We start from the raw sequence: 14,697 nt of genomic DNA on the forward strand, positions 1-14,697 counted from the left end.
GGTGTTTATCTAAATGATTCTTAAAGCTTCGAACTGAACTACATTGCACTACCTGTGCAGGAAGTTTATTCCATTCATTAACTACACGGTTGGCAAAGTTGTTTCTACCTACTTCCAAATTGAATCTATTTCCGGACAGTTTGAGACCATTGTTTCTTGTCTGATTCTCATTCAATGTGAAAATTTTGTCACTTTTGATGTTGTCAATTCCCTTTAAAATCTTAAAGACCTGTATCAAGTCACCTCTGAGTCTACGCTTTTTTAGGGAAAACATATATGGTTGGCAAAGTTGTTTCTACCTACTTCCAAATTGAATCTATTTCCGGACAGTTTGAGACCATTGTTTCTTGTCTGATTCTCATTCAATGTGAAAATTTTGTCACTTTTGATGTTGTCAATTCCCTTTAAAATCTTAAAGACCTGTATCAAGTCACCTCTGAGTCTACGCTTTTTTAGGGAAAACATATATGGAATGGAATAAGGGGACTTGGGATCTTCAGTATTTTTTTCCTACAAAAAGTCATGGCATATGAAGACCTAGGGGGTGAGAAAAAAAAGAACTGAATGAATGCACTGAAGTATATATTTTTTTATTAATTCAATTCATTTCAGATGTACTAAGTGCACATTTTTTAAACATTTCAAGAAAAAGATCTTATCAATACTGATATAGAGGGAGGCATGAATTAATTTACTATATACATTTCAAGGAAAGGATCCTATTAGCACTACATACACTTCAAGAAAAAATCATAGATACTGATACAAGAAGCTTGAATTCTGTAGCTAAGGCAGTGCCAATATGAAAGCAAAATCAATGGTACATAATATCAATATGTGCACTATGATATTATTAATCTCTGAAATTTCCTAATAAAAAAAAATATCCACTGTATGGCATGACTTATAAACTATGAATTTGTGCAGTATACTATAGATGGCATGAACTTTATTTTTACATTACTAAGATATTTACTTTCATATGAAAAATATATGCACCATCCAAAGGCATCTATACTTGGAAAAAAATTAACCATAAGTAAAATACATTTTAATTAAAACCTAAAGAAAATGTATCCAGCACTCCAAACACTTAACATTTTTGGTAAGAAAATATATACAAGACCCCATTCTCAGAACCAATTAATTTACTCACAAATTATATTGCTATAAACTTGAAAGAAATGGAAAAAATAGTGAATTATTAATAAGTATAATCACAAGTAGACACACAGACTGTTAAATAATGATACAAAATAATGTCCATGCAGCTTCAATTACATATATTATCACTTTTGATGATTAAAAGTTATTAATGGTGAAAATTGTGATGTACAAAGATGAACTTGGTAATGGACACTGGAAATATCAATTATCATGTGTTAACTGGTGTTAGATACTTTTATGAAGTCTTCTTAGTGTGTGATTTCATTTCTTCCAGACACACAGACTGATAAATAATGATACAAAATAATGTTCTTCAGGGGGTTTCTACCATGCAGCTTCAATTACATATATTATCACTTTTGATGATTAAAAGTTATTAATGGTGAAAATTGTGATATACAAAGATGAACTTGGTAATGGACACTGGAAATATCAATTATCATGTGTTAACTGGTGTTAGATACTTTTATGAAGTCTTCTCAGTGTGTGATTTCATTTCTTCCAGAAATTAGGGTTTTGCTGTAGTTTTCTAGTGAAGTTCTCATACCACTTTGTAAGAGTTGAAAGTGGTAAGTACTGCTCACTAGGATTAGGTACAATTTGTGAAGGGCCCTGGGCAAAGCTGGAAGCAAAGTTGTACAAGTTTTCGCACATGGCTTGGCTGAACTTCATATGGTTGTCGCTACTGGGTGAAGCTACAGTCAAGTCTTTGATCTGCTCCAGTGGTTCAACCTTCAAGAAAGAAAAAGAAAAACTTACCAAACCAATTTTCTTTTATCCTAAGATAAAATTGGCAAGTCAAAATTGGCAACTCAAAATACTGCAGAGAAATTACCTGCATAAATTTCATGCAATCAATATTTCTAGGAATTTTGTGAGACCCACTACGGACCAGTCATGTACTATTCTTTGATGACTGAAGACTGATATCAACTCATACAGGAATTATGAGCTGCTTCCGACTTACATACAAAAAGTAGGATCCCTAAACTCACTCTGTCCCATTTTGTTCCCTTTTATGACATGTGTGGGAATCATGCTGGCAGAATTATTTTTTCCACCCTACCACAGGGGATAAGAAGTAGTAAAAAAAAAACTGTTTCCAAGGAACAGCATAAATGAGGGACAGTTGTAGCATAAAAGTAGCCTCATTTCTCTATGAGTAGAGATTTTACTCTTACACAGACAAATGATGTGTGACTCCACTCTATACAGTTGCCCCAAAACAGTCCCAAAAGCATTGGCTGCATGCTACCATGCAATCACTACTACATGATACCATGTAATCAATACCCCATCTACAAGGAACTATGATAAATAGGAAACAAATGGGTGATAGATAGGAGTGGGATGGGTGGCTACCTCCCTAAGGAAGAAGAAGCCTCTTGGTACTGTACGCAGATAGATAAATTTTGACTTGTACCGTTCATCCTTTCTGCTACCCTTTTTAAAACAAAATTCTTTTCCAACCCTATGACCCCTGTAGCATGGGAAAAGAATACTGCCACTGTGTTAACCTATGTGTTACATAAAGTGAGTGTATGGAGAAGATTAAGGAAACAGGGAAGAAAAAAAAACATGGTTTGGTAAAGAGAAAGATTTAGAGAGTTATTTATAATGTAGGAACAATGTGGGGTCAAGATAAGTGGTACTTATATCATAGCAGCTGGTGAGGAGCTTGCACAACATCTTAGTATCTGTTTAAAGACTTTTAATGGGTGGTTATGGTGGTTACATAATTTACAACAGATCTATATGTGCATGTTGCATTTATGGCCATGTTACTACCATCTTTATTCCTAAAATTACCTACATCCCCACCAATTTAAAACTACAATCTAAATCTAGTGACCATGGGTCCTGCCTTTGGTGTATTAAATGGCAGGTCATATGTGTATATGATGTCTGTGTGTATATATGTATAGGGTGGAGCATAATGATCTCCCACATTTTGAGTGGGCACCATTCTGCCTGTAGTGGGGGTAGAGACAGCATAGGTTTCATTCAGTAGGCTAGGTTCTATCATTTTGATGGTCTATCAATTATTATAACACAGTACAAAGTTTGCTCTGAGTATTAAGAGAAACATTTCCTGTGCATTTGATCTCTTTCAGGAGAGATGTGACACAGTTCACCAGATTTAAACTCTTGTGACTTTTCCTTTGGAGGATACCAAAAGGAAAATTTTTCTAATATTGTCCTCAAACTCTTGGGGATTTGAAGGAAAGGATCCAAAGGAAATCTACGCAATTCCACCTGAGGTAACACAGAGTCATGGAGAACTTTCAGGAACAACTCCATCAATGTATTGCCAACAATGGCTGCCATTTTTCCGATATAATTTATAAAAATCCATTAAAACAAAATTATTTTTACAAACTTTTCAGAAATATAACCACTTTTTTCTAGATAGTTGTGTTCTTTCTTTATATACATTCAAAATGTGGGATATCTTTATCCCCCACCATATATGTGCGAGGATTAAAGAGTGTAATGATAAATAGACATTTGGGAATGGATGCTAAGAGGAGATCATGGATCATAAGAGAGGAAAAGAGGAGTTTGAATGTGTTTGAGATGAGGTGCCTGAGAAGTATGATAGGGGTTACTAGGCTGGCTAGAGTGAGAAATGAGGAGGTGAGGAGGAGAACAGGGGTGGAAAAGAAGTTGGGAGATATGGTTGATGAAAGAGTATTGGGATGGTTTGGACAGACTAGTAAAAGAGGTGTGGAAAGCAGAGGTGGAAGGAGTGAACATGAAGGGGCAACCTAGGATGAGATGGATAGATGGGGTAAAAGGGGCATTGGGAAAGAGGGGAATGTCTGTTGAGGAAGGTTGGGAGAGGACAGAAGATAGGGGTGAATGGAGAAAGGTTGTGTATGGATGATGCTGTGATGCATGAGGGGGAATGGGGGGTGAAGGGGTATGTATGAGAAATAAATTGATGCAGCCCAAAGGAATTTCTCCCTGTCTTCTCTTTTTTTGCTTGAGGGGACAGAGAGGGGGGGTTTGCCGATTTAATGAAGCAGCCTTGCTGTGGATGTGTTGTGTCTTGCAACACTGCTTCTGACCCAGGGCAGTGGACAAGATGCAGGAATGACCCGTCATCCAGGAGGTGCCAATATGAGAGGGAGGTGAAGAGGGTAGAGGGGAGTGGAGTACTGTATGTAGGGGATGGAATGGGTAGGAGTGGTTTCTATGCCTTTGTTTTTTGGTTACCTCCTTTGTAAGAGGGAAAAAGCCTTTGGTATATGTATGTAGGTATATATATATATATATATATATATATATATATATATATATATATATATATATATATATATATATATATATATATATATATACATATATATGTATATATATAAATATATATATATATATACATCCACAGCAGCCTTGCTGTGGATGTGCTGTGTCTTGTGACACTGCTTCTGACCCAGGGCAGTGGACAGGATGTAGGGATGACCCATCATCCAGGAGGTGCCAAGATGAGAGGGAGGGAGGAGGTTGGAGGGAAGTGGAATATGTAGGCGATGGAATGGGGTGGGAGTGATTTCTATGCCTTTTACTTTTTGGCTACACCCTGTGTAAGGGGTAAAAACCCTTTGGTATATGTGTGTATATATATATATATATACATATATGTATATGTATATATATATATATATACATATATGTATATGTATATATATATATATATACATATACATACATATATACCCCATCTAGGGTATTGGCTGCATGTTATTGTGGCTAAGTAGCATACAGCTGATACTTTAGGGTCTATATGGGGCGCCCCTATGGACCAGAGCCACACATTATTTTGTCTGTGATAGAGGAAATCTCTGTTCATAGAGAAATGATGATACTTTATTATACTGCGACTGTCCCTCTGTTATGCTGTCCCCCGACCCCTTGTTACTGTCTTGTACCATTTCTCTGAATATTCATTTTTTGCCTAACCATGTGGTGGGGAGAAAGAATACTGCCACCAAGTCTTCCCACTTGAGTCGTATGAGGTAACAAAATGGGATGGGGATAGAACTAGGCATTTTTCTCCCTGTAGACCTAAAGGGGACGTTCCTAAAAAAAGTAAAGGCATAAGAGGGTCTAGGAGTTTCCCAACCAGTACCCTAGGGTTTGGGTCTTTCATTGTGCATGGATGTGGTATAGATGAGAGTTAAAGGGAAGAGATAGTATGCTTGTGAAAAGAAAGATGGATGTGTTAGCACTGACTGAAACCAAGTTGAGAGGGAGGGGCAAGTGTAAGTTTGGGAGTGTAGTTGGGAGGTTCTCAGGAGTGAAGAGAGGACAAGGGAGAGAAGGGGTGGCTATACTAGTAAGTGAAGAGATAGGTAAGTGTGTAGTGGAGTGGAAGGAGGTTTCTTCAAGGTTAATTTGGATGAAGGTGAAACTGGGAAGGGAGATGTGGATTTCTGTAAGTGCATATGGGCCTGGTAGTGAGAAGAGTGTAGAGGAAAGGGAGGTTTTTAGGATAGATTTAAATGAGTGCATAGAGGGATTAGGGAGAAATGTCAATGTAATGATACTGGGAGACCTTAATGCTAGGGTAGGATGTGAACCAATAGATGGAGTGGTTGGGAAGTATGGAGTTCCAGGAAAAATTTGTAGTGGAGAATTCATGGTAATGTATCTAGAGAGTTGATGATAGCAAATACAGTGTTTAGGAAGAAAGTCAAGCATAAGTACACATGGGAGAGGGTGGTGGATGGAAGGGTGGTAGACAAGAGCATTAATGGACTATAGAGTGGTAACCAGAAGTATATTACAAAGAGTTAAGGATATACATGTTCTAAGGGGAGAGAGTGTGGGAATATCAGATCATTTTCTGGTGGAAGGTAAGTTGGGAATGGAGGATAGATGGAGAAAAAGGAAAAGGACAGAAGGTAGGGAGGTGATTACAGTGAACTGCTTAAATGAGAAAGAAAAGGAAAAGGAATACAAGAAGATGAGAGAGGAGTGGGAGGGAGTGAAGGATAGAGTAAAACTAGGAGTGGGGATGGTTTAAGGAGGGAGTCATAAAGTGTGCAAAGATGGTGTGTGGAACAAGGAGGATGGGAGGAAATAGAGGGAAGGGTAGTGAGTGGTGGGATGAGGAAACAAAGAAGGTTGTAGAAGAGAAGATGCAAGCTTTCACAGATTACAAAATAGGATGAGGGAGTCATATGAGAGGTACAAAGAAAAGAGAAGAGAAGTAAAGCATAAGATAAAGGAGGCAAAGAGGAGAGCAGATGTGAAATAGGGTAAGAGTATGACAGAAAATTTTGAAAGTAATAAGATTTTTTTTTTTTTTTTTTTTTAAGAAATTAAGAGAGGATGAGGAGGCAAATCAAGTAGAGAAGAAAAGGTAAAAGATGCAGATGGAAAGATGATAATGGAAGAGAATGCAGTGAGAGGCTGATGGGCAGAGTATTTTAGGGAGTTGCTAAATGTGAAGGAGGATAGGGAGGGAAAGGTAGTTGCAGTGGGAAGCACTAAGAAAATGACCGTGATGAGTGAGGAAAATGGAGGAGAAATAAGGAAAGATAAAGTGAAGGCAGTTGTTAAGATGATGAGAGCAGGTAAGGCACCTGGGTTGGATGTATGTCATGCACAATGACTGAAAAAAGGAGGTACAGTGATAGTGAACTAGCTGGTGTGGTTATTTAATGCTTGTTTAAGAGAGGGTGGAGTGCTGGAGGACTCGATGAGTGCCTGTACCGTATAGTTCCACTTTACAAGGGAAAAGGGGACAAGTGTGAGTGTAGTAGTTTCAGAGGGATCAGCTTGTTAAGTGTAGTTGGGAAGGCTTATGGGAGAGTCTTGATTGAGAAGATTAGGAGAGGAATAGAGGGAGTAATTGGTGAGGAACAGTGTGGGTTTAGGACAGGTAGAGGTTGTGTAGATCAGATATTTGTGGTAGGACAGATATGTGAGAAAGTTATAGGAAATGATAAAGATGTGTTTTGGGCTTTTATGGATCTGGAAAAGGCTTATGACAGGGTAGACAGGAAGGCACTGTGGGAGGTATTGCAGATATATGGGATAGGAGGAAAGCTTTTAAGAACAGTCAAGAGTTTTTACAAGAGTAGTAGAGCTTGAGTTAGGATCAGAAATGAAGAGATAGAGTGGTTTGAGGTGAAGGTGGGACTTCTTCAGGGATGTGTTGTCACTCTAGCTGTTCAATTTATACATAGATGGGGTTGTGCAAGAGGTAAATGCAAGGGTAGTGGGTCAGGGACTGGAGATGATTAAAGGAAATGGAGAAAAGTGAGAGATAAGCCAGTTGTTGTTTGCTGACGACACTACGCTTGCAGCAGGATCAGAGGGATTGAGAAAGTTAGTGACAGAATTTGGGAAGGTGTGTGAAAGAAAGAAGTTGATGATAAATGTGGGTAAAAGTAAGGTGATAAGATGTACAAGGGGAGAAAGTGGCAGCATACTGGAAGTGAGTATTAAGGGAGAGAGACTGGAGGAAGTGGATAGTTTTAGATACTTGGGTGTGAATGTGACAGGAAACGGAGTAGGGGTGGAGATAGAATGTAGATTGAGAGAAGCAAGTAAATGTCTTTGGTGATTAAAAAGTGTAATGAGAAATAGACAATTGGGAATGGATGCTAAGACGAGATTGTATGAAGGAGTGTGCCGACGGCACTATATGGGACAGAAGCATGGATCATAAGAGAGGAAAAGAGGAGTTTGAATGTGTTTGAGATGAGGTGCCTGAGAAGTATGATAGGGGTTACTAGGCTGGATAGAGTGAGAAACAAGGGGATGAGGAGGAGAATGGGGGGTGGAAAGAGAGTTGGAAGGGTGTTGATGGAAGAGTATTGGTATGGTGTGAACACATGGAAAGAATGAGTGAAGAAAGATTAGTAAAAGAGGTGTGGAAGGCAGAGGTAGAAGGAGTGAACATGAGGGGGTGACCTTGGATGAGATGGATGGATGGGGTAAAAGGGGCATTGGGAAACAGGGGAATGTCTGTTGAGGAAGGATGGGAGAAGACAGATGATAGGGGTGAGTGGAGAATGATTGTGTATGGATGATGCATGTGGGGGAGTGGGTGGGAAATGAGGGATAAGGGAGTATGTGTGAAAAAATAATTTGATGCAACCCGAAGGGATTTCTCCCCATCTTCTCTTTTTCTGCACGAGGGGGTGGAGAGGGGGGTTGCCGATTTAATGAAGTGGCCTTGCTGTGGATGTGCTGTGGTTTGCAACAATGCTTCTGACCCAGGGCAGTGGGCAAGATGCAGGGATGACCCATCATCCAGGAGGAGCCAAGATAAGAGGGAGTGAAGAGGGTGAATGGGAGTGGAGTATGTGGGGATGGAATGAGTGGGAGTGGATTTTATGCCTTTGTTTTTTGGCTACCTCCCTTGTTAGGGGGAAGGAGCTTTTAGTATATGTATGTATAAACAAGATGAGAAGAAATTAGAGAGCAGCAATTAAAATGGTCTTGCTGATCAACCATATGAAGCGAGACTGAATATTCTGGAGCTGCCAACATTTGACAAGAGAAGAGAGGTGATTTAATAACAAGGTTCAGAGCCATGAAATGTGAGGACATGTGTTGATGGGTGGGGACTTTTAGTAAGGGGAATTGTAGTATGAGGTATCCTGTGCCTTCTGTGTGGTGGCTGCATCTGGGTCAGTTTGAATCTGTGGCCAGGCCTATTCTGTGTTGGTAAGTCTTAAAACTGAATGGTGTTCTGACCATAGGAGTGCCAGTGTAGTTCTTGTCAGGTCTGGGAGGGTTTTCTTTGTTGGGCATATGTCTGGGGGTTGTTATTGGAGTATTAAGTTTGAAAGTTTTTCATGAAGGGCTTGTTTGATAATATTAGTGTGTGCAAGAAATCCTTGTCAAAAGGAAAGGACACCTTTTGGGCTTTTATGGATCTGGAGAACAGAGAGGTTTGACATAAAGGCCTTGTGAGATGTGTTGCATATATATGTGATAGGCAGAAGCCTGTTGAATGCAGTCAAAATTTTTGATGTGAGTAGTAGAGCTTGTGTTTGAGTAGGAAGTGGAAAGAGCAAGTGGTTTGGGGTGAAGGGTTGGCAACACCAGGGTTGTGTAATTTCACCATGGTTATTCAAAACGTATGTGGATGGGGCAGTACAAAAGGTGAATGTAAAGATGATGGGTGGAGGAATCAGAGATGATAAGTGACCATGGATGAAAATGGGAGGTGAACCAGTTGTTGTTTGCAGATCATACTGCAATTGAGGTTGGGTAAGAGGAAGCCCAAGGCAGCTAATAGCAGAGTTTGTGAGGGTATGTGAGAGGAAAAGGCTGAAAGTAAATGTGAGCAAAAGTATGGTGCTGAGATATAAGACAGAGAGTGGCAGTGAGTTGGAGACAAGTCTTTCAAGGAGAGAAGTTGAAGGAAGTGGAGAGTTTTAAGTAGTTAGGGTCACATGGGACTGGTTAGTGGTGATGGAGGTAAACTGCAAAGTGAACAAAGCACATGTCTTTGAGAATGAAATGTGTCAAGAGAAATAGATATCTGGGGAGGAACACAAAGATTGTATAAAGGGGTGATTGTGGCTACAACACTGTATGGGGCAGACTTGGAGTTTAAGGGAGAAAGGAGTTTTAATGTATTTGAAGTGAACAATTTAAGAATTACTTGGAAAAATATATATACAACAGCACACTATTCATTTACAACCTGCCACCAGCATGCAATACATCCATACAAAAACATATAAACATTCAGATCACAAAACAAGCACTCTAACCCTAACCACCAAACTCCCAACTCCAGGATTAATGACAGGTACTGCTTATCATGGTCCTGCAAGATAGACAGTAAAGCTGCCCTTTTTTTAACCTGTCTACCCCCTTATTTACATCAGTAAATGCAACCCTGAGGGGCTGACAGTCTCTGGACTGGGTGCAAGATTTCTCACCATCAACTGTATTTCCCACCCCTTCAACACATGGTGATCTGACAACTGGCAACTGCTCCCTTCTTTCTACTACTTTAACCCAGTAAAATAGAAACAATTCCACACAAATAATACAATGCACACACCAGTCCAAAGTTTCTTCCCAAAGAGATTTTTGGGTGGCCACAAGGACCATTCCAAGATACTGTGGGGCTATGAGTTTTCAGTCAGCGAAACTTGAGGTAACAATCTTTAGTGCTTATAGTGATAAGTTTTATATACAATAAAAATCAAGTTATATGAAACCTTATGCATAGTAACATTTTTCAATGTAATTCTTACAGAAATTCCAATTTGTGCATTGTGGCTCACTGCATTTTGTCCAAAAGAAAAGAGAGAAGGCTGGTTATTGGTTCCATTCTTCTTTAAGCCAGATATCTTAAAGATTGCTGAAGGCTTTGTGTTTGTAATGATGCCAAGAAGGTGCCATGAAGGAGATCCATTTGAGTCCGGAAAACTGAAGTAGACTGTTAAGGAATATGAAAAATTAATTAAATTAAATCAAAATTATAATGATCACATCAATAATACTTTAAATGTTAATTACAATAATCAGCCCAAATTTCTTTATCTTTTTATGTTTTAATGGATAAAATAAGCATGGCCAAAGATTTCCAACTTTGAAATTAATATGTTGATACATGGCAACACAAACCCAACCTTAATTTGTCCTAATATTTTAGAAGTTAATAAGTTTTATTAGTCACAAGTCTGGACTACCTACCAATTTGTACATCATAACAAAATACTGACAGCAATGAGATTTTGAAATTCATGGTACAGTATTCAAATAACTGACAAAACTATATAATGATCTGACTTAAATAATAACTTGGAATATGAAAGTAAAATTAACTAAAGCGTACATGATACAAACAAAAAATCAAATGGAGATCAAACCTGAACCCCCTAGTCCTTCTGGAAAGGGCGTTGCACCAGTGAGGAAGACAACAATGTGATTGATAGCATCTGCTTCCATAATGGTTATAAGGAATTTTGTCTCAGCCACCTGCTCAAAGTTTGTTTGCACCTGAAGTAAGATACAGCATTATTAGACAACTGTGCCAGTAACAGTGAAAATGCAATGACTCAATCAATTAATTCAATCAACTATCCTAGGTCTCTTTTGTAGATCTACGGCTCCCACATAACTGGCCACAGCCACCAGACAGATCCATATGTCAAGGAAAAAAATATTGTGCTAATGTTAAAGAATAATTAGTGTGGGGTAGTGTTGGATGAGGTGCTCAGTGTCTTCTTTGTGATGGTTGTATTTAGGATAGTTTGATTATATGGCCAGGTCTATTTTGTACTGGTACTGGCTTACAACTGGATGGTGTCCTGAATGCAAGCATGCTAGTGTGATTCTTGAGAAGGATTTTTCTGTGGGGTTGATGTCTAAGAGTTGGTGAAGTTGTGTTTGGTTGTCTGTCTTAAAGAGCTTGCTTTTTAATCTAGGTGTGAATGTGTTTTCATGAAGATGTAAAGTTTTATGGTACATGTGGTAAGTTTTTGTATGTTTGAGTAGTATACTGCTGGTATTTTATATACAATGTTCAGCTGGCTGTACTTATGTGATGTAATGAGACAGGCGAATGGGGTTGAGGGCTGAAGCATAGAGCTGTGTTCCTACCTATACATTTTCATGATATTCTATGGGGATGATTAATGTTTCTGAGTGCTGGTGGGATGGTTTTGGTGCATCCTGTTATTATTTTCAATGTTTTATTTTAAACAGTGTGTAAAGTTTCTATGTTTTGGTGAATGCTGGAAATCAAACTGTAGAAGTATTGTTGAGTGTAATTTTTATGAATATTTTATAGATTGTGATTAGTTATCTTCTGTTGTCCAAAACCCATGTTTGTAATTAATTTTAGTAAGTTTGCTTCCTGGTTGATCTATACTGTCAGATATTTTACATCCAGGCTAAAAGAGCAAGTATAGTATTAACATACTTACAAAAGATATTTATGAAACGATCAACAAAGTTGCCAAAAGAGACTACTATGGAAAAAAAAACTATGCCAAATTCCAGAAGCAACATGTTGGAGTGGATGAATGATTGATTAGACAGAATATCAGACTATTAAGAAGTGTTAAGTGTTCCAAGTGGAGTGATGTGTATCACATAAGATACTATGTTTCTGGTATATAAAGTAGGCTTGCTACCTTTGCAACAAATTGGTGCTGAAAAAGAATTGTGAATCATGAAAATAGTGATCATTAGTTCTTTCCTCAACAGCCTCTTGGTCCCTGAGCACACTCAATCATCATTGGTTCCAGTCAAGGGGAAGGTAATTTGTTATTTGATTCAATATAATGACATCACCTTGGTTATGACAGGAAGTGGAGAGGTGGACATATTAGGTGTAAATACCACCTTAAATTATTATCCATCCATGGGCCGATTCTACTGACAGTTGCTGACTAACTGGGAGCCATGGGTTACCTAGGACAAATGATTGATTGACTGATGGTGACAGTTCTTTTATAAAAGGAACTTAATCTCCACTCATTAAAGAATGCTGATCACTTTTATTCTTTTACTATCCCTCTGTTCTGCTACCCTCTTTAATTCTCTACTTTATTACCTCTATAACTAACATCTTGGTATGGTATTGTCCTCAAGGTTGGAAGCAATGACTGTTGCTTGCAAAAATCCTTTGCCTATTCACATTAGGAAAACTGACTACCAAAGACTGTTTCCATCTTACTACTAACAGCCGCTAACACAGAAAATGTCCTGAATTAATACAATAGACATTTTTTTCCTCTTCTTTCTTTCTACAAAGATATCTAAGGGGGTCTGAGGACCAGTATTAGCCAATGTGGAGCCACTGTCTTCCTGTCAGTAAAACTCAAGGCACCAATTATTATATCAACACTTGCTGAAGCTGCTGATATGTTATAAGTTTTAACAATCTTAAACCTTTCAACCGAAGACCATACCCTCTGATGAATAAAATTATTCAGGGGTTCCTAAAACAAACTATCTAGTGAAGGTTAATAGATGAACAGGTTCATAAAGACAGCCTTATCCCTTACAACTCCAAGACCTTCTTGTCATAGCTAAATGAAATCATTGTGTTAGCCATAATATTAGTTAAAAGGATGTTTGATGTCACCACCAATAAAATCCAAGACCTAAGATCTGTATTCTGATGGACTATACTGTGATGGGTCAATCTCCCAGAGACTAACTGACATAGTCATAGAATATTCTTAATTCTACAATACAGTGACCATGTTTGAGTAGGTTAAGTTAGGTTATATTAGGCTTGATTAGGTTGGTAAGGGTAGGTAGATCAGATTAGGCTATGTAGGTCAAGTTAGTTAGATGAAGTACTTTTTCCTCTTGCATTTTATTTTTAACCTGGGTGCGGACTTTAACCCTTATTCTCATCGAAGGTCGAAGAGATACATGTTATAATATCCCAAATAATTCAATTACGAAATGAGGAAATAATACCGAAATTTATATACAGAATGACATGTATTAATGTGTGTCAATGACCCATCTGAAGAACTATTATCAAATATGTCAGCGATAGATAATGTATGGACAACACGAACTGCGTAGTTCATAAACATTGCGTATTCGCTAAGAAACTGACAATCTGAGAACACTTACCAACCTCCCTGAAATGATCACCCCGAACATGCCAGCCATAGTTGACTATGGGTCTTGAAACTAGCTTATCGTAAACTAAGAATTTAAATACTGTTGAGAGAATTGAACGAAATTAATTATTATTATTTTGCTTCCGAGACTTTCCCGAACATTCTCGGAGGTCTGTTTACAAACAATACGCTGCGCTTAGCTGATGTTTTTGTTACAGATTTAGATATAATTTTCTTTGCCAAATAATTATAAGCAATACGTCCTCCTTCACTACAGCCGGAATAATTATCAAATAAATAAACTTATTATATCAATCAAGATTAGCACATGATATCCTCTGATTCACATACTGAACATGGAAATTGGCAGTGTAATTTGCGGGTACCATACATGATGCGTTTCTTCCTGATGATACATTTTATACACCCTACATGTTTTATTTCAGCTGAATACACGACTTTGTTTGGCCGAGAGATATAGGCCTACCTCGTACTAAAAGATAATATCCACAAATTTATGTATGCATTTACTTGAGGAGAGTCTTCGAGTATATTTTGTAGTTTTGATACTGTTCCATCAGTTAAGACCGAAAATATTGAAGGATTTTATTTTCGATGACGCCATACAATTGTATTCAGCTGAGAGGAATGCTACTGCACGGAGTACTTCGAGTATTAAGACTTCTTTAGTGACACGATGATTATTCGAAGATTTGTAAGGGAGTTTATAGGAAAGAGAGGAAGTGGAATTGGGCAGATAAGGCCACATAGAAAAATAGTTGGTTATCGTCCCCGCCCGGCCCAAGAAAACGGCCCTATTCTATTTTTTGTTCATAAAAAAAAAAAAAAAAAATCGATCCGTTCAGACATTCCAATTTAAAAGATTGCACCTCTCGAGTTTCGAGCCTTCCGAATGTGCCCGAGTGCAAAGGACCGTAGCTACGTGGTATGAGGG

At 38.2% G+C, this 14,697-nt stretch overlaps 1 protein-coding gene across 1 annotated transcript; it reads right to left on the minus strand.

Annotated features, from left to right (window-relative positions):
* Positions 1–565: 565 nt before the first annotated feature.
* LOC143029582 (protein OPI10 homolog) lies at positions 566–13,945 on the minus strand. Its single transcript, XM_076192272.1, has 4 exons — positions 13,753–13,945; positions 11,022–11,151; positions 10,404–10,588; positions 566–1,899 (listed from the first exon to the last, which is right to left on the minus strand). Exons 1-4 carry the CDS (start codon positions 13,789–13,791, stop codon positions 1,660–1,662), a joined length of 594 nt encoding a protein of 197 aa, XP_076048387.1. The 5' UTR covers positions 13,792–13,945; the 3' UTR covers positions 566–1,659.
* Positions 13,946–14,697: the final 752 nt, after the last annotated feature.

Source organism: Oratosquilla oratoria, chromosome 11, assembly GCF_046742065.1.
Source record: "Oratosquilla oratoria isolate Oo_2021 chromosome 11, ASM4674206v1, whole genome shotgun sequence".
NCBI lineage: Eukaryota > Metazoa > Arthropoda > Malacostraca > Stomatopoda > Squillidae > Oratosquilla > Oratosquilla oratoria.

Coding starts and splice junctions, on each gene's coding strand:
- LOC143029582 (XM_076192272.1), bottom strand. CDS start 13,791: ATGGCTGGCATGTTCGGGGTGATCATTTCAGGGAGGTTG. Junction 11,152..13,752: donor TGATCATTTCAGGGAGGTTG/GTAAGTGTTCTC, acceptor ATCTTACTTCAG/GTGCAAACAAACTTTGAGCA. Junction 1,900..10,403: donor ATGCACAAATTGGAATTTCT/GTAAGAATTACA, acceptor TCTTTCTTGAAG/GTTGAACCACTGGAGCAGAT.